The sequence below is a fragment of the Melanostigma gelatinosum genome (assembly GCF_949748355.1).
Source record: "Melanostigma gelatinosum genome assembly, chromosome: 11".
Taxonomy (NCBI): domain Eukaryota; kingdom Metazoa; phylum Chordata; class Actinopteri; order Perciformes; family Zoarcidae; genus Melanostigma; species Melanostigma gelatinosum.
In genome coordinates this window covers 25,641,529-25,668,673 of record NC_136644.1, presented here as the reverse complement: position 1 = coordinate 25,668,673, position 27,145 = coordinate 25,641,529, and the positions used below count along the sequence as shown (strand labels likewise).

General features: G+C 50.8%; 1 protein-coding gene across 1 annotated transcript in view; it reads right to left on the bottom strand.

Moving 5' to 3' along the window:
• Window positions 1-222: 222 nt before the first annotated feature.
• LOC306785093 (slit homolog 1 protein-like) overlaps window positions 223-27,145 on the bottom strand; it is a gene marked incomplete at its 5' end in the record, with an annotated part of 100,001 nt that continues 73,078 nt past the window's right edge. Inside the window, 13 exons of the mRNA XM_079279318.1 lie at window positions 223-2,382; window positions 2,489-2,697; window positions 2,787-2,911; window positions 3,115-3,326; window positions 3,406-3,560; window positions 3,675-3,805; window positions 3,895-4,123; window positions 6,206-6,343; window positions 6,560-6,653; window positions 6,790-6,929; window positions 7,231-7,325; window positions 7,590-7,714; window positions 25,973-26,136. Coding sequence (XP_079135444.1) covers window positions 2,111-2,382; window positions 2,489-2,697; window positions 2,787-2,911; window positions 3,115-3,326; window positions 3,406-3,560; window positions 3,675-3,805; window positions 3,895-4,123; window positions 6,206-6,343; window positions 6,560-6,653; window positions 6,790-6,929; window positions 7,231-7,325; window positions 7,590-7,714; window positions 25,973-26,136 — 2,089 coding nt within the window. The 3' untranslated portion in view covers window positions 223-2,110. The remainder of the gene's footprint in view (window positions 2,383-2,488; window positions 2,698-2,786; window positions 2,912-3,114; window positions 3,327-3,405; window positions 3,561-3,674; window positions 3,806-3,894; window positions 4,124-6,205; window positions 6,344-6,559; window positions 6,654-6,789; window positions 6,930-7,230; window positions 7,326-7,589; window positions 7,715-25,972; window positions 26,137-27,145) is intronic.

Here is a 27,145-nt window from a genome sequence, read left to right as displayed (position 1 = left end):
TCCCGGCTCCACGAGCTGCCACCGGCCATCGACTCGGCCCGGGCACTAGACAGCCGTGACACTATGAGGTCAAAGGTCAGCGCAACAACAAGAACAAGAACACCAGAGTCAGTGTCGAGGTCGGAGAGGAAATAAAAAGAAAAAACAATGAAGGAGAAACAGCTCTTTTATTTCAATGAATAGGAAAATGAAGCACTAATTGTTGTCTGCTTTCAGGTGAGACAACATGAACCGAAACACGATCTGACTTTTTTTTGTTTTGTGAAAAGTCCCATCGATGACGCGAGGCTGGTTTGGAAACTTCTTTTTTTTTTTTTTTTTGGCAACTGAAAACAAAGATTTCTCTACAGTCTACAGACGATTCAGTGACAACATCCTCTTCAACATATAAAAATACTATGACAAAATCAAACTTATAATATATATTACAATCTGTTAGGCTGCTACTGTGTGTCGATGTATTCATAATAACAATAAAAGCTACATTAGTTTCAATCTGATTCATGACACAACTCGTCGACTTCTGTGGAAAATTTAACTCAAAAAAGGTTTAAAAAAACAATTAAAACATGTTAAAACGAAATATCACGCATTTTTATTTTTTAGTTTCACATCCATATAAATAACATGTCATCATATATAAAAGCTACATTTCCTGCGATGCGTTCACTGGCTCTGCTGACGGAGTCGGAGACGGAGCGTTTGATCCGAACAAACGCGCCGCATCGTCGTATAATGAAGCTCATTGTCGGGGACAGCTTCCTGTTGTTGGAAGCGTCGTACGGTGACACACACACACACACACACACAACACTGAACTTCTATACTTGTGAGGACCCTAATTCACATGTGTTGCTTGGCCCCGAACCATCGCAGCTACGTGGCTCATCCCAGGCTGTATCATTTTAAATCTTTCAATATCTGATACATTATGACAACACTTTACTCTGAGAAAATTGTATTATATCAGTAATAAAAGTAAAATTAGGAATCGGACAAGTCATTCAATGCCAGTGTTGAGATTCTGATATAACTTTGACTCGAACATAGTTCGACCCTCAACTCTTACAAACAAGTTTAAACTTGAAACAGACCTTTGAAGAAGTGAGAAATCTCATTCTCAAGGTCTCCAAACACCGGTCCTCACAAAGATAGAAGAGTAACGCACGCACACACACACACACTCCCCCCCGCCAGTACAGGGCTTCTGGTGAGCAGCTCTGTGACGTGTCGTGACCCCCTCTGCTGCCCCCGAGTGAACCCGGTGACCTTTGACCTTCCGGCTGCTCACGGTGATGGGCTGACCTTATTATTTATATTCAAATTATGACTCAAACTCAATGAACTGAGTTTATTTTACAATTTAACGATTTCTACTGCGAGCAAAGGTTGTAATCATCGGTAAACTCATACCTCACACTCACGGACTACTTTATTGTCTTAGTTCGAGCCCTGAAACAAGTCGAGTATTTAACGCGTTACGAAGAAACAACGGTTTAATATCCTGTAAAATATTTAATTTGGCTGCAAAATAATTACTCAAATGTAGATTTTTAAGACCTCCTGTTGCTAAAGAGTCTAACGGCGAATTGGAACGACATACGACGTGCAAACTTATCTTGTAAATTGGCAAACACCATATGTTTAATAAATGGCACAATTCAAACTGGATTAAAAACCCATGAGGAAACCGGAAGGGGGCGGGACTTGGCCTCTCCAAAGCTCAGGAGTTCACCGTCGCAGCTGTGAGGGAGTGGAGAGCAGCACTTAACCAGCCACGCAGCAGAAACACGTGCACGAGAAGGCAAACGGAGGCTTTTCGACACGCGAGCGATTGAATATGAGCCGGAGTTAAGGTAGTTAGCGCGCAGGGTCTCCTGCAGCAGGTGAAGGAGGAGGAAGATGACGATGAGGTCGGCTTCGTTGACTTCATGTTTCGAGAGGGAAGAACTTTCTTATGTTACAAAACTGTGTCTCCGCGCGAAAAACATACAAAAACCAACATTAAAATGTCCGTTTATCAGTGAGCGAATCCCTACAGTGTGTGTACCTCTTTAGCTTGGTGTGTGTGTGTGTGTGTGTGTGTGTTTGTGTGTGTACGTGTACAGCACTACACACACTCCTTGCAGCCACATTCCACCGGCTTCTCCACGTCCTGCGTGAACGAGGTCCCGTCGTCGCATTGGAAGGTGAGCCGCCGGCGTCGGACCCTCAGAGGAGCGCAGCAGGAAGCGGCGGCGGCGGCGGCGGCGTCCGGCTCGACTCCCGCCTGGCACCGACCCCGACATTCGACCCAGGAGAAAGGCTTGGACGTCTGGCAGAGGACGGTCCCGTGCTGCAGGCGGTGGTAGTCTCTCACCGGCTCACCTCGACACGGGGACTCTGTGGATTACAAGTTATTTATAATTGAGATATAACTAAATATAACAGATATAACAGATTTGTTGAACCTACACAGGCCCTGATACGCCGCACCCCCCCCCCTCACCGATGTCGCAGCTCTCTCCGGTGAATCCCTGCTCACAGACGCAGCGCTCTCCGTCCTCCGTCTGCTGACACCGACCGTGCAGACAGCGGACCCCCCGGCACGAGCCCGCCGGCTCCCCCTGCAGGTTGCACAGCGCGCCGCGGTATCCCTCCTCGCAGGCGCAGCGGTACGTCTGCGCGTCCAGCGCCACGCACGCGCCCTTCGCACACCTGGGGGGGGGGGGAAAGACGAATCAACATAAAAAGTTGCATATTTGTCACATTGACGCAACTTAAACGCCGAGACAAACCGCACTCACTTGCTGTCGTGGCATGGGTCGACACCGGTTGCCGTGGTGACAGCATCCGCTCCGGTCAGGCCGGCTGTTACCGGCTGGTCACAGTGTTGTCCCGTCCAACCTGACTGGCAGTGACACTGGGGACCCTGTGAAAGACAACATGTCCTTTATCCACTTTATCCTTCATGTGAAGAGACAGATTATTATAAAAAACGAAAACGTAATCTTATTACTTTAATATGAATGTCCTCACACAGCCTTTGCACTCCGCCCTACTTACATGGACAAACATGCACGTCATTGTTTACCAGCTGTAAGAGGGTCTGTATTCCGTCTGTCCGTCTCCTACCTGAGCAGCGTTGGGCTGACAGACGCCGTGCAGGCAGTAGAGTTTGCGGCAGGCCTGGCAGCCCGGCACCACGCCCGGCTTCATGTGTCCGCGGGTGAAGTCCTGCAGCTCGTGGTTGATGTAGAGGTTCCTGATGCAGCCGTGGAAGCTGGACACGTTGAGGGTCCGAGAGGAGAAACCCAGAGAGGCATCCATCGCCGCCTCGGGCATACCTGTAGAGACAGCCGGTTACACGGGGGAACCGCTCTAGAGACGGATTAACTTCTGTTGTCCCGCCGCTGACGCTCTTACCTCCGACGTAGAGCGGCGCGTCCCCCGTCACCGGCTGGCTGCGGCCCCGACTGTCCAAGGACGTCGGCTCTCCTCCGTCCACAGACAGGTTCACCATCCGATTGAAGGTCACCAGCTCTACGGTGTGAAACTGCCCGTCGTTCACCGTCTCTGTGCTGTACGACGAGGACGCAACACATCTTTTCTCTTCTCAGAGGATTTGTCATGCTCTCAATCTCCTCTTCTCTGCAGCACACTGTGTGTGTGTGTGTGTGTGTGTGTGTGTGTACCTGTAGATAGCGGTGGCTGGCTGGTTACCGGGGTCATATGTAACCCTGACATGACCCTGATGGAGCTCCACAGCGATTGGCTCGTTGTCTCCGTTATAGAGCAAGATGCCGTTGTCCTCTGCTGTTGACACCTGAAACACACACACATTAAGACACACTAATCAGAGTGTGTGTGTGTGTGTGTGTGTGTGAGAGCTGCTGATAGTTGATATTCTATCACCTGCAGAGTGATGTTGGCTTGAGGCCAGTTCTTGACGTCTTGGAGCTGAACGTAAGAATCCCTGTCGACGAAGTTGACGCTGACCAGCTTCTCGCAGCTCTGACCCTCGAAGCCGGGCAGACACTGGCAGCCGGCCGTCCCCTCCTTCTCCACGCAGGGGGCGTCGTGCTGACACGGAGTCAGCTGGCAGAGGGACGGGGCAGGAAGGGCCGCCTCACACAACTCGCCACTGGGAGGAAGAAGAAGAAGAAGAAGTCGGCGAGAGTTTGATCGTAGGGTTCGTAGTACATCACCAGGTGAATCTACCGCACGTTTCCTTAAATTCAAACAGCTGGTTACAAACTCTCTCACTCCTGAAGTATAATCTGAGTCTCCTTTATCAAGTCGTACGCTCACTACTTCACAAACACATCTTCACGAAGCCGTACTAAATACTTCCTCATAAACACTCTGGTGCTGGTTCAGGCGTGCTACTCGTGTGTTTTAAATCGCCATGTTTTACTGAAGACGTGTGTTTTATGTCGTATAGTGAGCGGACGGATGAAGGAGACGTGGATGATACTGCTCCACTTGTGTGACAGTTTGTGAAGAGATGTTTTCAGACAGGCTGTTGTTGAACGTTGCCCCAGTTTACTTGAATTTTTTAAAGATTTTTTCTCCGTCTTTTGATTCTTCGTTCACCGCGGAGGCGTGTGAGGAAAACAGAAGTTTTCTTGATGATAACAAAGACACTTTTTATTGTCTGATTGAAATACAAACGTTGACTTTGTGGGGGAAGAATTCCTTTAACATATTAACAGAAAGGTTGCTCCCTAATTTACAGAGTCCTGACAGTCTTCAGTGTCCTGGGTGCTCCCCGTATTCCCAGTGTTCCCAGTATTCCCAGTGTTCCCCGTATTCCCCGTATTGCCAGTGTTCCCAGTGTTCCCCGTATTCCCCGTATTGCCAGTATTCCCCGTATTCCCAGTATTGCCAGCATTCCCCGTATTCCCAGTGTTCCCAGTGTTCCCCGTATTCCCAGTGTTCCCCGTATTCCCAGTATTGCCAGCATTCCCAGTGTTCCCCGTATTCCCAGTGTTCCCCGTGTTCCCAGTATTCCCCGTATTCCCAGTGTTCCCAGTATTACCAGCATTCCCAGTATTCCCAGTATTCCCAGTATTCCCCGTATTCCCAGTGTTCCCAGTATTACCAGCATTCCCAGTGTTCCCAGTATTACCAGCATTCCCAGTATTCCCAGTATTGCCAGCATTCCCCGTATTCCCAGTATTGCCAGCGTTCCCCGTATTCCCAGTATTCCCCGTATTCCCAGTATTGCCAGCGTTCCCAGCGTTCCCCGTATTCCCAGTGTTCCCCGTGTTCCCAGTATTCCCAGTGTTCCCCATATTCCCAGTGTTCCCAGTATTCCCAGTATTCCCCGTATTCCCAGTGTTCCCAGTATTGCCAGCATTCCCAGTATTCCCCGTATTCCCAGTATTGCCAGCGTTCCCCGTATTCCCAGTATTCCCAGTGTTCCCAGTATTACCAGCATTCCCAGTATTCCCAGTATTGCCAGCATTCCCCGTATTCCCAGTGTTCCCAGTATTGCCAGCGTTCCCCGTATTCCCAGTATTCCCCGTATTCCCAGTGTTCCCCGTATTCCCAGTATTGCCAGCGTTCCCAGCGTTCCCCGTATTCCCAGTGTTCCCCGTGTTCCCAGTATTCCCAGTGTTCCCCATATTCCCAGTGTTCCCAGTATTCCCAGTATTCCCCGTATTCCCAGTGTTCCCAGTATTGCCAGCATTCCCAGTATTCCCCGTATTCCCAGTATTGCCAGCGTTCCCCGTATTCCCAGTATTCCCAGTGTTCCCCGTATTCCCAGTGTTCCCAGTATTCCCAGTGTTCCCAGTATTCCCCGTATTCCCAGTGTTCCCAGTATTGCCAGCATTCCCAGTGTTCCCAGTATTCCCAGTATTCCCAGTGTTCCCCGTATTCCCAGCGTTCCCAGTGTTCCCAGTATTGCCAGCGTTCCCAGTGTTCCCAGTATTCCCCGTATTCCCAGTGTTCCCAGTATTCCCAGTGTTCCCCGTATTCCCAGTATTGTCAGCGTTCCCAGTGTTCCCAGTATTCCCCGTATTCCCAGCGTTCCCAGTATTGCCAGCGTTCCCAGTGTTCCCAGTATTGCCAGCGTTCCCAGTGTTCCCAGTATTCCCAGCGTTCCCAGTATTGCCAGCGTTCCCAGTGTTCCCAGTATTGCCAGCGTTCCCAGTGTTCCCATTATTCCCCGTATTCCCAGCATTCCCAGTATTCCCAGCGTTCCCAGTGTTCCCAGTACCTGTATCCCTGCGGACAGACGCAGCTGTAGCCGTCCAGATGGTCGACACACTGAGCTCCGTTCTGACAGCGATGATCGACGCATTCATTGTAGTTTATACTGCAGTCTGGCCCCACCCAGCCGGGAATACACACACATCTGCAGAGCGCACACACACACACACACACACACACACACACACACACACACACACGGTGTCGGATTTTGGGGAGACAACACAGACCTCAGCAAAATTCACCTTTATACGTGCTTGTCTGCTTGTGTCTATATTTTAAATCTCATCTGGGATCCGAAATTTTGCTGAGCCTGGCAGGGATAAAGTGTGTGTGAGTGTGTGTGTGTGTGTGTCGTCACCTGGGGCCGATAGGGGTGCTGATGCAGGTGGACTGATGCTGACAGGGGTTTCTACCTGGAGAGCACACACCCTCCTCTTCCTCACAAAGCAGACCTGAGAACGAGCGGAGAGAGAGAGAGACACTCAGAACAATATGTTCTCCTCTCAACATGTTATTTTCCAACAAACCAAATATGTATCCTTATTGTTTCCTCATGAATATCCCTGAGCGCCGGTGCCGGTATCTCACCTGTGTAGTTCGGAGGACACAAGCAGGTGTAGTTGCCCACGTCGTCCGCACAGGTGGCGCCGTTCTCACACCCGTGGTCCTGACAGTCGTCCACGTTCACCTCGCAGAAGGTTCCGTGGAACCCAAACGCACACGCGCAGCTAGACGGACAAGAAAGAAAGAGACAAGAGTACGTTAAGACAAGTATGTTATGAAAGATGCTTCAGTGCGTACTCAGAGAGTCGAGCAGAGGTGCATTCACAACTATGACGATGAATTAAAGGGAAAGGATTACGCTGAAGGAGCGTCAACAACCGGGACGTCCTGAATGCGTTTCCTTCTGTTGTTGGAGTTTTGGGATCAGGGTTCTCAGGCAGGACACGTCTGCTGGTGGTTGTGTTGCTGTTTCTGGATTGTTTTTGTTCTTCCATCACAATCTACAGACGCTTTAAGACCTCTCACCTGAATCCTCTCGTCTGCTCGTCACTGATGCAGATTCCTCCGTTGGTGCAGGGATTACTGACACAAGCATCGACTGGAGTCTCACAGTGTTTACCCTGAAATATCACACACACACAACATCAACTGAGTATTTTGATGGGATTATTATCAGAGACAGATGTGGGCTCATGATAATCGCCGACAGGACGCAAACACAGCGGTTTCAAATGTTCGGCTCGGGGTTTGTAAGCGGATTGTCGTCGTGTGTCTACAGGGCGAAACATCGTGATTACGAGGTCACAAGGTGCTGGCAGCAACAGACAAACTCACTCACTAGATTACACGAGAGAACACACACACACACACACACAGTGTCGTACCGTGAAGCCGGACTTGCAGGTACAGGTGTACAGCTCTGTGTGGTGGACTTGACAGACACCCTGGTTCTTGCAGGGTGAGGTCACGCATGGGCTGCATTTGGCCTGAACAGACGCCTCTACCGGACCTGTCGAGACACACACACACACACACACACACACACACACACACACACACACACACACACACACACGAAGAGGACAGTTAGCGGTTTAATCTTCATCAATGTCAAGTTATCGAGACGTCAGTATTAAAACTGCACCTTCTCAGTCGATTAATCGCTCGTTTTTGGTCTCAGTCGACTCAGAGTTCTTTTGTCGTTCAGCTGGTTTTTGTGGTTTTTCGTGCTGAATGTCTTTGGTCACGGACGTTAGGATGAATACTGTCAACAAGCCTTAAAAAGGCTTCTTTTTTACTTTGTAACAGAACAGGAGGAGGGATCAGTTCTTAGTGTGTCTGGATGAGCAGAAGAAGAAGCAGGTTTGATACAAATAGAAGGCATCCGATCACACCTGGTGTCTGAGTGAAACAACCTGCAACATCATAACGATCTGTGTTTTCACCGTACAGTATGTCAGCACTTCACTCAGTGCTGCTTATCAACCATGTGACACTGCCACTTCTGTTCGGCCTTAAAGATCACAGGTGTCAAGAAGAGTTGACCTCTCAGCGCTGCCTCGGTAACATGTCGACACATTCAAGGGAGAGAGAGTCAGGCTATGAGCACAAAGCATATATTCAAAGTTGAAGTATAATCAAACAGATAACATGAATGAATAATATAACGAAATGTTCTAATCAATTGTGTAACAAATGTTTAACTGCATAGAAGTGATTTAAACAAATGTAATGAATGTTTCTGTGTGTTCTGTGTGAGGTTGGAGCTGAAATGAAATGTATTGGGCAAGAATGACATTGCTGTAATCAAGACCAGATGTTGGGTGTAGTCAAGTGGAAAGTTCTGGAAACTGATGCAATAGTTGAGTCATACCGGCAATGTTCGGCTTAACGCCCTTTCCAGAGGGAGGGGGGATGAGTAATGGACCAAACAGGTGGGGGCTGATCACAGCCCATATGAGGAATATAAGGACATGCTTGCAAAGAGCAAAGCTGGGATTTCATCGCGGATGCCGTCCAAGCGCATCGGAAGAAGATACTGAAGCCTGCAGCTGATGTATTGAGGGCTTCGTCTCTGTTCACGGAAAAGAGACCTCTGTTCGTGGACATTGAGATTCAAAGACGAAGTTTCTAAAACTCTCCCCACCGCTCGCCTCTTAACATCTGGACAAACGGAGAAGCCGCAGCTGCCGGAGAAAGACTTTGTACTGAGTTTTGAGAACAGCTGGACAGGCTCCGTTGCGGAGCGGGAGGATCGAGGGTCAGGCCTGACCTTCGCTCCTAACAACTCCAAAAGAACCTTTTTCATCGCACCATCGGACATCCAGCTCCAACCGAGCCGTCTCGGCGACTAAAACTAATGAGTATAATCGAAGAAGATAATTAAATTGACTAATCATGTGTAGTGACATTTTATGTGAGCTGTAGCTGTAACCCTTGCAAAACTAACTAAATATAACCTGCAATAAATATCTAATCTGCATTTAAAGTGAAATTCTCAAGTGCATTAATTTGCTGAGGTAGTAAAGAGTTCCTCGTGACAGTAAAAAGTTAAAGCTATTGTATGTCTAACAACTGAGTTCTGAAAGGTTATCCTAGAGACCGAATCCACTTAACAATCCCTTACGGTTTTAGCAAGAATTAATCCTAGCCGTTAAAACCTAACCTGGCATTTACCAAGAGCGCGGATCCATAAGAGGGAAGCTGCCATAACCGACGCGACTGGTGGGAGCGCCCGGGGCCAGGACTGGTCTCTCGGCCGAGCGCGCTCAGACCGGAGGAAGCAGGGTAGACGTCGGGAGTAACGGCAGTTAGCGGAGCCAGGCGAGTTCCCTCGCCAGAACACCAGCTCGAGAATCTTTTAATAGAGAGCTGAGTCAGTAATTAGCCCCGTATCGGGCCAGAAGTACCCAGGGTCTAACACGTGGCGCCCATAACGTGGGGCTCGACGGAAAAGGAGTACGTTGAGTCCAAAAGAAGAACCCCGGCAGCAAAGAGAGGCTGTCGTTCGTGTACGAAAAGACCTGAGAGGAGGCGTTGTGGTAGAAAGCAAAGCTGCCCAAGCCTCGAAGAAGTCCGATTGCGAAGACATCCACGAATCGAAGCTGTGTGTGGTATTTACAGGCCAACACAGGAGAATCCGCAGGCGACGGGGAGCATCGACCAGACTCGCCCGACCTGTAGAGGGACCAGAGCCTGATCCCATCCCTTCCTCAACGCGCGACGAGAGGCTTTGGGAGGAAGGCGACTCGAGACAACAAAGACAAAGACAAAGTCCAAGATGGAAGAATCGCCCGGAGGATCCGATAGCGGCGGAGGCGACCCAGCGGTACGAGCCAACGGCCCTGATGGAGGAAGCGCCACCGGACAGCAGAGAGGATCCGACGGCGACGGAGGCAGCCCGCAGACGGCGACGCCTCAGCAGAACGAGCCAGTGACATCGCCCCTGGACCAGGCAACAGATGACAGCCCGGACCAGCAGAAGAGCGACGCTGGACTACAAGGAGCGGCATCGCCAGAACCGACACCGGAACCGAGACCGGGGCCACAACACAGAGTCAACGTCCAACATCAGATCATCCTGAATGGCAAAGGATGGGACACCTGGGACAAATCTGTTCAACAACACCTGATCGTGCTGCATGAAGAAGCAGATAAGGCGAAGGTGGGAGAAAAAGTAAAAGCTGGATGCGAAAAGAAGGGGGGTTATCTTGCTCCCCTTGCCCTTGAGTCAGGACTGGTGGCAGCAGTAGTAGGGTGTGAAGGACCCCCGAAAAGCAAACTGAAGGTAGCAGAATGGCTACGTTGGTGGCTGGAGGTAATGAAAGTCATTAAAGGAAAAATAACCACCGTAATCAGCCCGTCAAAAGAGTACGACCCAGTCGTGAAGATGCTGGCCGCAGAAATAGAAGCGGGGGCAATAACTATACAGAAGAATGTAAAAGCCACCAACCGCTACAAAGAAAGTGAAAAAGAGCGAGAAGCCATAGCGGCATGGATAGCCGAACAACCAAGTTACAACGCGGTTCCCGGCGAAGATCAGCTCAGCACCAACGAGACCGAGGTCTCCGTGCACTCCCAGTCAGGGGGGTCCTCGGGGTCCGACAGTGGGGACAAACAGGATAGCGGCAGCAACGGGGAGATCTCAGAGGAGGACGAACCGAGGGACGACTCAACGCTGGATAGGAGCGCCGAGTACCAACTGCTCCCGCCCTCCATGGGATCCGGGACTCCCGCTGCCGCTGCAGTAAAAAAGGTCCTGCAGGACTACAACGGCCCAGTACCGGGAAGGCACAAAAAAGCTCAGGGTAAGACAAGACACGTTCACTCCCCGAACCCAGAAGAGCATCTTCAAAAGTTGAAAAAGATGCCCGAGGGGACCAAGAAATATGCGAACCAGACAGGGTTAACCGCATATAACCACTTCGGAGAGCCTTGGGACATAGACAGCCATGGACTGGTTGTCTTAACCAACTCACATCTAAAGCCTCATATCTCCCGGTTCAGAAAGAATCTGGTAAGAGAGGCAGGCAGCCTCTACAAAGAAGAACTTGAGGTGCGCCTCCCGGGATGCAGACAAAGACAGGAGGAGGTGGTGGTTACGAGCGGCGGAGAATCGAGACATTATGCGGTGCTACACGTACCGATCGAAGGATATGAGGATGGCGAAGATCAAGACGCCTATCGGGACAGCATAGAGGAGGCATTAGAAAAAGGTGTCACCCGAGCAAGTGAATTGTCCTTCAAAAGAGTCGTTATATGTAACGACGGCGCCAGGTCCGGCAACCTACCATGGGAGGTAGCAGAAGAAGCGGCAATGAGGATTCTGCACCTCCTGATGAACGCTCCTCACGGGTGGAACAAAATCCGCGAGTTGGTGATAGTCACCTCGGTGGCCCAATACCAAGAGAGAAAAGAGAGAATACTGAGACCCCTCTTCAAAACGGAGGGGCCAAACAACTGGAGGGCAGGACCGCCGGAATACGAGGACGAGAACGCCCCAGTTGCGAAAGCAGTTCTGCCACGGCTCCCGCAATCAGCAAGATTGAAGAGAGAAACCAGGACCGAGCGGAAGAGCTACCAGGAATCAACACCCGGTCCCTCAGGACGGGAGGAGCGACGTCCACAGGTCAGCTCAAGCCAGGAAAAACCACAAAAGGAAAGAAGAACTCCAATCCCCTCTCCCCGGACAGTAGCGGTGCAGACAGAAGAGGAAACACCCGAGCCAACCAGACCACCACGGAGGAGCACCAGCCCAGCAGAGTCCGTTGGCCTGCAGACAATGCGCTACTCCGGAGGAGGAGAAGAGCCCATGATAAGGTTCCAAAGTCCCGGCGGGAGCAGGGAAAGTCCCAGGACTCCAAAGAGAACGCCAGAACCAGTTCAGCCGGCCTCGCCGTCCGCAGAACCAGAACGAGAGGCGCAGGAAGAAGCCGCAGATGTGAGTTCAGATGAAGAAGAAACAGCGCCAAGCCTGACCTCCATCGAATACGAGGCTCCAGGAGGAATGACCGACCTGAGAATAGGAAGCAGAAAAGGCAAAAAGAACGCGCTGCCCCTAGTTTCAGTGTGCACGGCTTCGCTGAAATTCCCCCGAGACGATCGTTACGGGCCCATGACCACCAAAGACGGAAGAAAAGCCTATGCTCCAGAGGTCGGTCAAACCAGTTATGATGTTCCAGAAATATGGCTGCACGACCTCGAAGGAATGAAAGGAACAATGGTCTACGCGACAAAAAGAGAATGGGCGAATTTTCTAATGACCCCGACCTACGGCTCCCTCGCAACAGCCACGGAGCTGACGGGTAACTTTCGCACAGGCTTTGTGACAATCGTGTACGACGTCATGTTGCGACGCCTGAAGAAAGCAGCCTACAAGCTGGCAGCAGAGGAAGACAAAGAGCGGAGGCAAGACATCTCGGACACCGAGGACGAACAGCCACCTCAAGGGCAGGGCCTTGCACGAAGCAGCTGCCCCACCACCGCTGAAGAAAATGACTGCATAACAAAGATGCGGGCTTCCACCCAGAGCTTTGGTGAGTTCAAAAAGATCAAGGCGATGGTGACAAACCGAGACCCAAAAGAATCGGTGCAAGAATATCTGACACAGAAATGGCTTATGGTAAAAGCTAGCTCCACAAACGATGAGGCGAAAAGATTGTGGCTAGCTCATGTGACGGACCAACCGATGGGTCCCGAAGAAACCGCGGAACAGCACTACCGAAGATTAGTGTTGGAAGACTGCGAAGACGAGGAGTCACACATCGACAAGGCAAGAAAAAGCTTAGACAAAGGGCAAACTCTCACCCAGGCATGGTACGCCTTGCGACAGGCGATTCCGCCGGAAAGAAGTGTGCAAGTCCTTAGGAAGCTGACCAAGGGCCTAATGAATGACATCGATTTTGTGACCCTAAACATCAGCAAAAGTACCACCGAACAAATCCAAGAAACAGTAAGAAAATGGGATTTGAAGAAAAAACACTTGGAAGAGAAAAGAGAAAAAGGAAACCAGCCGAAGCCGCCGGCTCCCAGGCCCTCGTATGACAACGCGAGGCCCGCCGAGGGACCCGGTCCTTCACAGACACAGAGAAGGCAGTCGGGAGGATTCCAGAGGAGTCCACAAAACTACGAGCGTGAGCCAGGATTCCGGAGGGGTTCGCAAGGCTACCAAGGCTACCCGCGAGAGCAAGGACCTCAGCGGGGTCCGCAAGGCAACCAGAGGGAGCAGGGAGCTCCAAGGCAAGAAGGCTTCCAGAGGCAGGGCGTTTACCACAGGGCCCAGCCGGATGAACAACAGGAGGGGCCACGGCCCCCACCAGCCAACAAGAGCGGTTTTCTCTCTTCCGAGGATTACAACAAGCTGACGACAGAACAGAAACAGGCCCTTCGTGCCTCCCGCTTGGAAGCTGGGAGCGAAGGGCAGAGAAAGTAATGGCTAAGCGGGCGCGGGTCACAGTGGATCATGCCTACTGGGTGGGGGACGACATATACACCGACGTGGATGGAATCCCCTATCAGGTAGATACTGGTGCAGAAGTGTCGATGACCCGCAAATGCCTTGAAACAAAAGGACACCTGACTGTTCAACTAGCCGACGGAACCATCAAAAAGATTCCGTTTGGCGTCTGGAAAGGAGTTGTATGGGCTCTAGGACCCTACAATTTAATGACAATAACAGACTTAAAAGAGCTGCATAGCAGCCCAGGAAATCGAACCCCAATACAACAGCGACTCAGAGTCCTCGGGGCAAAACTAATCCAGATGGGATCGTTATCACCAGAGTGGTACAAACCAGTGAACATTCCAGAGGTGACCAAGCAACAAATCGAAGACAGCGACCTTTCTCCGGAGGGAAAAGAAACGCTAGAAGACATACTTTCCAAAGCCGGAGTGGCTAGGTTCAAAAATGACTGTGGAGACATGGGTGCGAAGTACACCCACACCATAGAAGGGGGTGTACACCCGCCTGTTCGCCAATACCCCCTGAATCCAGGGGCCGTTGCAGAAATGGACCTGATAGTCACGGAGCTCAGCGAACTAGGAGTGGTGCGCGAGGAGCCAAATCCCATCACAAACAGCCCAATACAGGCAGTCAAGAAGCCTGAGTCATCGGGAGGAGGATGGAGACCTGTTATCAACTTTAAGGCCCTCAACCGCAGGACTGTCGCCAACCGCGCCAGCCTGATCAACCCACAAGGGACGCTGAAGACACTAAGACTGAAAAGGTACAAATCCTGCATAGATCTGGCAAACGGATTTTTCTCGTTGAGGCTAGCCAAAGCCTCCCAAAGCAAGACAGCGTTCACCCACAAAGGTAAAGCGTACGTCTGGGAACGGCTACCGCAAGGCTACAAAAACTCTCCGAATGTTTTCCAGTCGGCCGTAATGGATATACTTGACGGCCTAGAGACAACAATCTACATCGATGATGTATTCATTGCGGATGACACCGAAGAAGAACATCTGCAAAAATTGAGACAAGTCGTAGAACGACTAACAGCAGCAGGCTTGAAATTGAATCTGAAAAAATGCCAATTTGGACGATTCCAAGTGAACTACCTGGGATTCCAGGTCTCCAACGACCTGGGACTCTCGGACGGATTCCGGGATAAAGTGGAGCAGATCGACCCACCAACCTCGCTGAACGAACTACAGAGAGTACTGGGACTCTGCAACTATGTTAGGGACCATGTCCCTAGCTACCAGAAGCATGCAAAACCACTGTATGTAAAACTACGCAAAGAAAAACCAGAAGATGCCCACAAGAAGTGGGAATGGACCGCAACGGATCAAAACAATTTGGAAAACCTCCAGACAGCCATTAAAGACGCTTTGCGGCTGGAGCCACGAAGCCTTACAACCAAGCTGGTGGCAGAGGTCAGTTGCAACGACGACGACGCAGTGGTAAAAGTGTGCAATGAGGGCGGGGGAATAGTCACTTTGTGGAGCTACACCCTGTCCTCCGTGGAAAAGAAATATCCAGCAGAAGAGAAGGAGTTGGCAGTTCTGGCAAGGTATTGGAGCACCCTGAAAGACCTTGCTCAAGGGCAGGGCATCAGGGTCCTCACGCAAAGCCAGGTCCATCGATTCCTAAGAAAAGCCACGGTAGAGAGCACAAAGGCGACGAACGCGAGATGGGGACGTTGGGAAGACATCCTGCTGGACCCAGACCTCGAAATCGGCCCTGCACAACCCGTGAGTAAGAAAAAGGCGACTCAGGCCGAGAAGCCAGCCGAACCGATAGAGTGGACTCTATACACCGACGGCTCGCGAAAAGGACAAGACGACAAAGCCTACTGGGGCTTCATTCTCAAGCACAATGAGAAGGAGCGCTTCAGACAACGAGGCCAAATCCCCGGCAGTGCTCAGACCGGGGAAGTGACAGCAATATTGGAAGGTTTGCTCGAGTTGGAGCGAAGAAAGGTGAAAAGAGCTAGAGTCATAACTGATAGTTATTACTGTGCTCAGGCCCTTAACGAAGACCTGTCCATATGGGAAGAAAATGGTTTTGAGAGTGCTAAAAACAAGAAAGTAGCTCACGAAAACCTATGGAGAAAAATAGCCGAATTGCGGCTAACAATGGAGCTCGAAGTGGTGCACCAGAGGGCCCACACGCGAGCAGGAACTCATTGGCAAGGAAACGAAGAAGTGGATCGTTTCGTCCAGATGAGACAAATTGTCTTTGTTGGGATCGAGAAGTGGGAAGATTTGCCCAAAGGACGGGTAGTCCCAGAAGAGAACGTGAAGGAGGTGGTGCAAGCAGTGCATGGAGCACTTGGACATGCAGGCACCGTTCCAACGCGAAGGGAACTGGAAAAGCAGCGACTCTGGATTCCTGAAAAAGAGGTCCGCAGAATCCTTCAAGACTGTGAGTTGTGTGGTCGATACAACGCAGGAAGGAGAGGACAAAGAGTGGGAGGACTCACCATTAAAAGTACCGTACCCTGGGGTTCTATCTGCATGGATGTGGCAGGACCCTTAGGGGTACCGGGTAAATGTGGAGAAAAGTACCTGTTGGTGCTTGTGGACTCCATGTCAGGGTATGTAACCACAAAAGCCGTAAGAAAAGCTAATGGCAACAGTGTTGTTAGCATGCTGGACCAAGTCTGTGGCTACTTAGGGTTGCCTAAAGAGCTCAGGACTGACAACGGAACGCATTTTCGCAACGCTAAAGTGGACCAGTGGTGCCAACAGCATGGGGTAATGAGGATCTACTCTCCCCCATACACCCCCCAGGCTAACGGGGTGGTGGAAAGGACCATTGGCTTGGTGAAAAGTTGGATTGGGAAAAATGCCAACTCGAGAGAATGGAGCACTAAGACCCTGGAAATCGCCAAAACCCTGAACGACCGCTACCGAAGTGACAGGCCCTCCCCTGCGGAGGAGCTGATGCGCCGCCCCTTCACATCACAGGAAGTGGGGCGGGGCTCCGAAGATAAAGAGCCCAAGCTTGAGCAAAAAGTGCCACTTCAAGTAGGACAGCGCGTCTGGATCAAGGCTCAGGTCGGTGCTTCTAACTCTGCAGTCAAAGCCAAGTACGATAAATCAGACATAGTTGTCAAGATATTGGACAGTAATACTGTTCAACTCAAGAAGAAAGGAATCCAAGGAGTAGGGCAGCTGAAGCCAGTTCCGTACTAGGAGAAAACCAGGAACTCAAAAATGGCCACCCACATACAAGCTTTACCACCCTTTGTCAGAGTGGCCAATGTCAAAGGGGTGGTTAACATGAGAAGGAGTACTACGGGGCTCTGGGCAGGAAGAGCCATGAAGAAGTTGGAGTATGCAAAAAAGGGCTTTCTCTCAGAAGAGAATGAAGTCTTAACATGGAAGGAAATCAAGAATGATTGTGTGGTCTGCCTGCTGCCGACCACCCTTAACCTCACATGGCAGGGACCCGGAAACAAGAAACCACACCGGGTCTCTGGACGACGAAAGGAATTTGACCGTATGACCCACAAACCAGTGAAGGTTTTGGATGCATATGTGTGCGGTTTTTGTCGTATAGCGCTTTTACCAAGGATGCACTTCGTCATCCAGTGGGATCTGCGGGGGACAAAGCTGAACCTTAAGGACTGTGTCTGCCAATGGGATGGACACAGGCTGCTCCTCTGTGCGTCTTGCTCCGTACTCCAGCTGAATGGACTGCTGGTGCAAGCTGGAGCAGCCGACGGATGGCAGGTGAGAAAGTTTCTTCAGCCAATACAAACCCTGGCACCCGCCTCGTGGGAAGGTGAGGGTGCTGCCGCTCCTGTTGATCTATCACAAGCAGCGACTGGGGGACCTTCGGCACCATCTATGGGCCTACTCGACGGCGACCCACAAGAAGCAAGTGGAAACCGTGGTGAAGTCCCCATGAGATCCTGGTGGGAGTCAGTGCAAAGGAACTGGCCATACAGCCCAGGCCAGGCCGAAGTTATCAACCCGCCCCTGTCTTCCGTACAGATCCCAGCGGCCTTCAGGGTCTTTCGCAGCCCTGATGACCCAGGGTACACAGCCACCGCAGCCAACCTACCCGATTGCCGCTTGGAGATGGCAACACGAGAGGGGTGGCTGGGGCCCTGGGAATTGACAACCTGGCGCGAGTTAATTGAGGAGGTGTTTTGTGATCCTGATGTGCCAATACGTGAGCTTGCCCCGGTACCAACAGAAGCTGGTGCTCGCGGCACGAATCTCCAGTATTCCACCACAGATCTGGACGCCTTCCACCACACCGGTGCCAGGACCAAGGAAAAGAGTAAGATTTTCACGGTCACCCCAGAGGGATGGCGCAGAAACGGTGCTATGCAAATACCGGGCTCCTGGGCGTCCAGAGCGCCAACGCCTACATGGGAGACCCGCACAATGCGCGTCATGGTGACGCTGAAAACCGTGATGGTTCCATTCGACGGTGTGTACTCCGTCGGGGTGGAGCTGACCAGAGCGGATGAGGCGGAGCCTCCTCCAAACCCACGCGCAGACGCAAAAGGTTTGACCGCTTGGGCACGGAAGTCATTTCGCAAACTGCAGCGGGGTGGAAAGCCTCGCAGTAACAGCTCTTAGAAAAAGTATAGCTGCTAGAAAACACGGAACTTGATTGTCAACATGTCGCTGCCAAACCCACCAAACAAAGATTGCAGGGACCTATCAATAGTCTCTCAGTCCCTCCTCGCACAAAGAAGGCCATATCTGCAATTGCCAAATGAAAATGTCTTTTTGGACAGACCCCAACGCGATTTTGCCTACCGAAAAGGCCTCTGTGGATCCGGTGCCTATTTCTGCAGCAATGGCGAATATAGGCGCTCGATTGACCTGTCAATACCCGGGAAGGCGGAATTGCTGACTGCTTTTCGCACAGGATGGCAACTCCAATATGACCGAGTCAATCGGACCCATCCGTGGCTGCTGCAGCCAGTCCTCCCTTGTCCTGACCAATCCCCCTGGATCCTGAATACCGTTTTCATCTCAGTTATGGGTCTGCGATTGAAGTTGCGCTGGGGTCCTAACTATGCTGATTATTTGCAAAACGACTATGTTGATCTTTCGCTGGGTGAAAATGTGATCTGGACCACCAGCCCGGTCATGCGGCGTCTCATAGCGCTCCACGTGAAAAACAGCGCGCGCTGTGTAATTGAGAACCAAGACATAGAGTTGCGTATGGTTCATTACCGCCTGCCAGGCCTTGGCCCACCGAACCCGGACCCATGCCTGACCATGAGGGAATTGCCTCCTTCCAGATTACGGACTACGGGGTTTGGCCGGCTTAACCTTCACGAACCCTTGGCAGCATGGGCTAAAGTAACGGAGCTCCAGACGGACGACGGTCAGCCGTTATACGCATCTCTTGCCAAAGTCCGGATCCTTATCGACCCAGTGGACAGACAGATCTACGCATGGCTGCGGCAAAATAATGCTGTGAACGAGGGTTGCTTTGCACCCCCCCCCTGCTCCCCCTCCTTAATCGTCACCTACTACCAGTGGGTGTGGCGGGGGCTGGACTTAGCCATTGGCAGATACCCATCGGTGCTATATCACCAGCTCCTGAAGGGCAGGATTAGTCAGTGCGATCCTGACTCTCCCCCGCGCCTCAGCTCCGGATGCCTAGCTCCTCTTCCAGAGGTGCTACCGACCAGAGCACTGCAGTATCCGAAACCATGGATCTCCCACTACTTCATGGGAGAGTTCATGAATTTAGGCGATCCTCAACCTTTACCCCCGTCTCCTTAAGACGCCCCGGCAAGCGACTGGACCAATCAAGTGAACGACCTCGGAATGGAAAACGACTATGGCTTTGCTTAATGGCTAAAGTAGTAGCAGTATTAACAGGACTATGCCTTGTCCTGGCTATACTGTACTACTATGGTAGTATCCCATGGGCCCTCACTCATGTGAGGGTGTCCTACACTACCACAAAGAAGTTCGACCAGACATGCTGGACGGTCGACTCTGGAACGATCGTTCTCTCTCAACTCGCTGGACAGAAGCGCGCCTCGCCCTGGTTGGACCTTGAGGTTGGCTCTAATGCAACCCGTCAAGTCCAAGAAGGGGGTGGGATGGCTCCGAACCTGACAGCTACTATCATCGCGTGGATGACTATCTGGGAACAGAAAATCAACGATTCGAAAATCAACGACACGGGTGAAGAAACAGACTGGGCAGGCGAATTCCAGAAGATAATAGAGAATTCGACATGGAGGATAGATGAAGTATCTACGCTGGGAGCGGAGATGAAGATTACGGTAATGATGAAGAAAGCACAAGAAGAAAAACGGGCACAGTGTAATTGGATCTACCCCGAAAACGGTGTCCCAGGCTGGTACTGTTCATGGGCATGTGTCTCATGGTCAGAGCAAGGGAACGAGGGATACTGGAAACCCGAGGTAACCTATGCAGCGAGCCACCGCAATGATACGTGTTTGATGATTTTACCGGCAGACGGAATGTTCTGGGGACACTACAATCTCACCTGTGAGGCCACACAACCGCGGCGAAAACCACGACGGTTTAAAGCTAAAGTGAGACCACTAAGTGCCACAGGTAACACCACACTAGGAAACTCCACCGACTGCCAGCGGAACAACCTCACCAGCCGAGCCGTGAATGTCACGCAGCAGAGGGAAGAAGAAGAAGAGGAAGTAACACCTACGGCTTCAGAGGACAAGGAAGAGCAGCCGCAGCCGCCGCCGGTATTCAAGTCAAGTGACAGTCTTCGGAGAAATCGGAGCAGGAAATGGACGAAGCACTGTAAAACCAGCAAGCTCCCTCTCCTAGACAAGTGCTTCTGGAATGTGTTCTTTTATTGCGAAGGTCAGAATTACTTCGTAATAACTCCGGTAAACAAACCACAGTATCAGGCTCATAAGTTCATATATCTACCCGAACCTAATGCCCGGCACGAGGCCTGGCTCAACAACACCCTGCCGTGGATATGGATAACCGAGCTGAAGCATTTCAAAGGAGCCTTCACGGAGGGATACTCCAGAGCCAGCTACGGCCTTTTGGGACCAAGGACGACCGACATGTATGTACAAAAGCTGCCGAAACCCGAGGATTTGATGACAGCCCCAAGAGGGGATTTCCAAAAGATTGACACTTGTGTGACCAACAAAATGTTCATCGCTCTGAACGGAACAGAGTATCTAGCCGACGGCGCCTCCCCGAGATGCACACTCTGGCAAGAGTGGTATCGGGCTTGGGGAACGTGGCTATATGACTGCACAGGCCTGAAGACGAACAAGACGATCAAAGGAACCCTGCAGGCATGGAAAGAGGCCCACACCCGGGACGACGGTTCAACCTGGTGGGGCCTACAGAAGGATGAAGTGTTAGAATGGGTGGTGCCATGTCTAACTCAAACCAACAACTACTGGGTGAAGTATCAGTACCTGGCCACAGTGTACTCGAAAGAAAGAGACATCTGGCCTGGGGTTTGGAGCCGACCAGAACCATATGTGGGCCCGCGGCCCTGGAAGATGGAATGCAATCGAGGAAACACGACCTGCAACATCAGCCTGGCCGGGGGACATTGTGAGACTGTGCCAGGATGGGAAGACCATTGCCAGACCCACTATGGAGCAGAATATGAAACCCACGTGCAAGAAGTAACCTGGGTGAAGGATAAAGACAAGAAATGGAGACGGTCAGGGCCCCTGACCAGCAGCTGTACCAACTTAATCCTGGGCCATCGCATGAAAGACAGAGTGAACGTGAACGGCCAAATCATTCCCCCAGTAACCGACCCTACAGTCTTTTTAGCTGAGGGCCACGCCTTCAGGAAAAGCCTCTGCGAGGGTAAAGAAGACAAAGGATTCGAATGGGTAGGAGCTAACCGCCTCTACGGGAACGGAACATGCTACGAGCCAGAAGAACACTGGCTGAGTTGCGGGAGCGGCCGACGAGAGCACGAGTGCAGTTGGATCGAACTAACGGGCGCCTCCATAGCCGGAACCGCAACCATCGTAGTGGAAGAAGTGGCAGGGAAGATTGGAGAAGGATTCTCGGTCATAAAGGGATGGATGGGGAGTTTGTTCTCCTGGCTTTGGCCTTATTTGTTGATGATAGTTGGAATTGTGATCTTGGGCCTGATAATCTGTGCCGCCATTAAGGGCGGGGTAGCAGCCACTGTTGCCTCGTGCTTTAAGGGGAAGTTGAAGGAAAAAGGAGAAGTGAAGAAGGGACTCCTCCCACGAAGGAAGGAGGAGTCCACCCACCTATAAAGGGTGAACAACTGGAGCGCCATAGCCATTGCAGACCCGGAACCTGAACCAAGAGCCTCATACTGAAAAAAGAACGAATAAACCTAAGAAAGCCAAGATGACCAACATGACCAACACCACAACCCTTGCACCTCCCGGCATGAACACCACTTCTCACCCAGGCATGACCACCTTCGGAGTGAGTATGACCAACACCACAACTATTGTGACTCCAGGCATGACCACCTTCGGAATGAGTATAACTGAAGCATTACAGAACTCCTCCGACACAGCACGCAGATGCAGGCCATTTATTCGCTTAACCGACCTGGACTTTTGGGTCCTTGAGATCATATGGTTCTTCTACTGTTGCATGGGCGAATGGTCCATGAATCAGCCGCTAAGAATACTGGCCCTGGTTGTAGGGTGTCTGAAAACAGCGATTGAAAACATCTATCGAGGATCACTGTGGCTTACCCTGACATGGTTCGCTACATACCTCCTGGGGAGAATCCACATCGACTCTACTCGCTGCGGTCTAGTAAAGGGTGGAATGGTGATCATTTGGCTGGTAATCGACGTCGCTGCAGTTTTCTACAACCCCCTGAAGATGGTCTCGGCAATCGTCGAGGCCTTTCTGGCGGTTACAGCCCTGACGTATCTCGTGGTCATGACCATGGCTATGAAAGAAAGAGGAAGAGGGCGTTGGCTCCACAAGATCGGCGCCATTGCTCTTTGGGGCATAGGTTGGGGCATAACTGTCGCCATCTACTGGTTGGGTTCTGAATCTTCAATCGGGATAGCAGCCTGGCTCATGCTGTATGAGCCTTTGTTTCCAAGAAGGGTTAGGCCTACAAGCCCAGGCCTAACACCTCCTCCAATGGTGTTGGCATCTCCATGGCTGCATTCTCTGGCTCAACGGCGCTCTGCAAAGCGCTCCAATAATGAGAGGGGGCCTTAAAAAAGAATGAAAATAAGACCACCCCCTGCTTGCTAAAGCTTGGCTTGTAAAAATGCGCTGAAAAATGTAATGATTAATGAAGTCTTTGTGTTCAACAACATTCAGGAGGAGGTCTGCTGTGTCCGCTGTGGGATTCCTCCGGAGCTAATGTTGCACCTGTGGGAGGTAAACCAAGCCCTATGGTGCACCCAATGCTACCTGGGGCAATTCCCGGTAGGAGCAGCCAGCGGCCTCTTCTGCAAAGGAAGTACCCCTTATATGCCTGCGATGAATGTGGTCGACTGTATGGAATTAGAGGCTAAAGCAAAACCAGTGTGGACTTCCGCTGGAAGAACCCCACCGGAGGTCCTGCTCTATGCTGATGGTGTATACTGCCCAGTATACACAAAAATATGGGCGTATCCTGATGGCATCCGGGTGTCCAGCACCCACCTCACCGACGGCCGCTTCGTCGTCATTGGACCACGCCTGCCCGCCCTGCAGTATCCAGTACCAACTCCAGAAGAAGACGACGACACAGCAAGCATCACGGGTGTGGAACACCGAGACGTGGGTAGCCAGACGATGCTCGCAGGAGTAGTACCAAATCTAATGGGGATGTGGGGATACGACGAGGACTGCGGAGAGCTGGTGGAGGTAATCCCTGAAGGATTGATAGTTCCAGGCGAGGATGAGGACAAAGCAGCAACCAGCCCCGTCCCTACTCCGGCCTCCCTCTCCCCAGACAGCATTCTGAACCAGAATGTGTTGGCCCTGGTCCTGAGCCTGGACGAGCAGATGAAGGATGCCATAGATGACGAGGAAGATGACAACGCCCTCCTGGATCTCCAGCCACCAGGTATGGAAGGCCTGGTGGTGCTCGACAGCTGGCAACACGAATCCGAGCCGGAAGACGACGTTCTCATCATCACCGCCGAGGACGACGATGAGTTCCTAGAGGATTACTTGGGGCACAATGCGGCAGCTTGAGACCTCAAGAAGGGGGTGTCAAGAAGAGTTGACCTCTCAGCGCTGCCTCGGTAACATGTCGACACATTCAAGGGAGAGAGAGTCAGGCTATGAGCACAAAGCATATATTCAAAGTTGAAGTATAATCAAACAGATAACATGAATGAATAATATAACGAAATGTTCTAATCAATTGTGTAACAAATGTTTAACTGCATAGAAGTGATTTAAACAAATGTAATGAATGTTTCTGTGTGTTCTGTGTGAGGTTGGAGCTGAAATGAAATGTATTGGGCAAGAATGACATTGCTGTAATCAAGACCAGATGTTGGGTGTAGTCAAGTGGAAAGTTCTGGAAACTGATGCAATAGTTGAGTCATACCGGCAATGTTCGGCTTAACGCCCTTTCCAGAGGGAGGGGGGATGAGTAATGGACCAAACAGGTGGGGGCTGATCACAGCCCATATGAGGAATATAAGGACATGCTTGCAAAGAGCAAAGCTGGGATTTCATCGCGGATGCCGTCCAAGCGCATCGGAAGAAGATACTGAAGCCTGCAGCTGATGTATTGAGGGCTTCGTCTCTGTTCACGGAAAAGAGACCTCTGTTCGTGGACATTGAGATTCAAAGACGAAGTTTCTAAAACTCTCCCCACCGCTCGCCTCTTAACATCTGGACAAACGGAGAAGCCGCAGCTGCCGGAGAAAGACTTTGTACTGAGTTTTGAGAACAGCTGGACAGGCTCCGTTGCGGAGCGGGAGGATCGAGGGTCAGGCCTGACCTTCGCTCCTAACAACTCCAAAAGAACCTTTTTCATCGCACCATCGGACATCCAGCTCCAACCGAGCCGTCTCGGCGACTAAAACTAATGAGTATAATCGAAGAAGATAATTAAATTGACTAATCATGTGTAGTGACATTTTATGTGAGCTGTAGCTGTAACCCTTGCAAAACTAACTAAATATAACCTGCAATAAATATCTAATCTGCATTTAAAGTGAAATTCTCAAGTGCATTAATTTGCTGAGGTAGTAAAGAGTTCCTCGTGACAGTAAAAAGTTAAAGCTATTGTATGTCTAACAACTGAGTTCTGAAAGGTTATCCTAGAGACCGAATCCACTTAACAATCCCTTACGGTTTTAGCAAGAATTAATCCTAGCCGTTAAAACCTAACCTGGCATTTACCAAGAGCGCGGATCCATAAGAGGGAAGCTGCCATAACCGACGCGACTGGTGGGAGCGCCCGGGGCCAGGACTGGTCTCTCGGCCGAGCGCGCTCAGACCGGAGGAAGCAGGGTAGACGTCGGGAGTAACGGCAGTTAGCGGAGCCAGGCGAGTTCCCTCGCCAGAACACCAGCTCGAGAATCTTTTAATAGAGAGCTGAGTCAGTAATTAGCCCCGTATCGGGCCAGAAGTACCCAGGGTCTAACACAGGCAAGCAATGAAAACATGAAAAGCAATTCATCAATAAATAAATATGAGAAAGAATGAACAGACGAGTGAGAAATAAAAGACCGGCTCTAGCTGAAGGTAACGGAACGTCATCTTTTATTTCCTGCAAACTCAATCAAGCAGCTAAACACGGTTCCTTTATGAGTTCACCTGCATCGACATGAATGGAAACGTGATCTTTGTTCAGCTTCAGCGGCTCTCTGACCTCGCTCGTGTGTTCTTGTGCATCTTAAACAAAACATATAAAAGTTAAGAGTTCAACTCACACGGCGACAGTATTCACAGAGAACGTGTGAAATCGTTCCTCGAGGCCGTCGCAGCTGAAGACGGTGAGCACGCTGCAGCGTCTGCAGCGTCTTCAGCTGCGACGGGGGTGTGGGAGTGAAAGCAGCCAGCTCCTGATGGAGGTCACGCAGACTCAAAAGCTCCTTTTTTTTAATTAAACATAATAAAGGAGGAAGCGACAGCGTGTGGGCGTTTATTCTCTTAGATCAGCTCACAAAGACAGAAGCACACGGGAACAAAGCAGCCGGTTAACCTGCGTTCATCACTGAAGGACCACACAGCGTCACGTGACTGCGTTTGAGATGTCGGGTCACTTTCATTGTGGAAAGCACTTCAATAACCAATTACAGACGTTTTCACTGACCGAGCAACAGCTGCTGAGCTTCTCGTTCATGTACAGTTTTGCACATGTGTGGTTTTAAAGTCGGGGGGGTTCCTGACAGCTTACCCTGACACTGGAAGCTGTCGGCGGGGGTGCTGAGCAGCAGCTTGCCCTCCATACCGCGCGGCCCGGCACAGCGGGCGATGCCGGGCTCCTTGTAGCCGCTCTTCACCCAGTCTGACAGCCAGAGCAGACGGCAGTCACAGTACAGGGGGTTAGCTCCGATCGCGCTGGGGAGGAATAAACGGAGAGTCAGCCTCACTGACAGGGGGGGGGGGGGGGGGAGGTTCATTCATTATAGAGGTCGGGGAGAAGAAACGTGAGGGAGACGAAAGAAGGAAAGAAAGCGTAAAGGAAGGAAGGAAGGAAGGAAGGAAAAGGAGAACAAGTAAAAGAAACGGATGAGAAAGGTGTGAGAGGACGGATAACAAAAAAGAAATAAAGGTTAAGAGGATGAGGAGAGGAGGAAGGAGACAGACAGAAAGAAAATAAGACGGACAGAAAAACAGAAAGAAAGAGAACGAAAGAAAGAAAGAAAAAGACAGACAGGGACATGCAGACAGAAACAGAAGAGAGAGAAAGACAGACAGACCAAAAGACAGGAAGAGACACAAAGGAGAGAAAGAAAGAACAAAAGAAAGACAAGAGAAGACAAAAAACTACATTTCTGCACTCATTTTTAAAGCCACATGGTGGAGCTCTGTCCTCACAGCGCTGCTCAGACACACACACACACACACACACACACACACACACACACACACACACACACACACACACACACACACACAGAGGACGAGGTCATATGAGAGAATATTCATTAATTAATCAATTAATTAATTCTCCTCAGTCGATTGAACTCCATCAGGAACAATTGATGAGGAGGAACACACTTCCTGTCTCTCACAGAATGGTCACATGACCACATCTGGATCACTGCGGGTCAGACTGGGCTTCTTATGAGTCCATCGCTGGTCTAGTCTTATTATCTAAATGACTGCTGAATGTCCTGGTTCCATTCACCACTTCTATTGGTTGGTTGGGCTCTTCTGCTGAGATCTGAGGGCATGGAGATGAAGATAAGTGTCTTTGTTGTCCATTGTCCAGTTTGTCTGTGTTCAGTGAGGAATTATAACAAACTCACTTTCAGTCGCATCTCAACATTTGTGCTTAACTTTAGATCATCTAAACTCTGAAGAACTCAGTTCTTACCGATTATTATCTTACAGTCTGATTCAT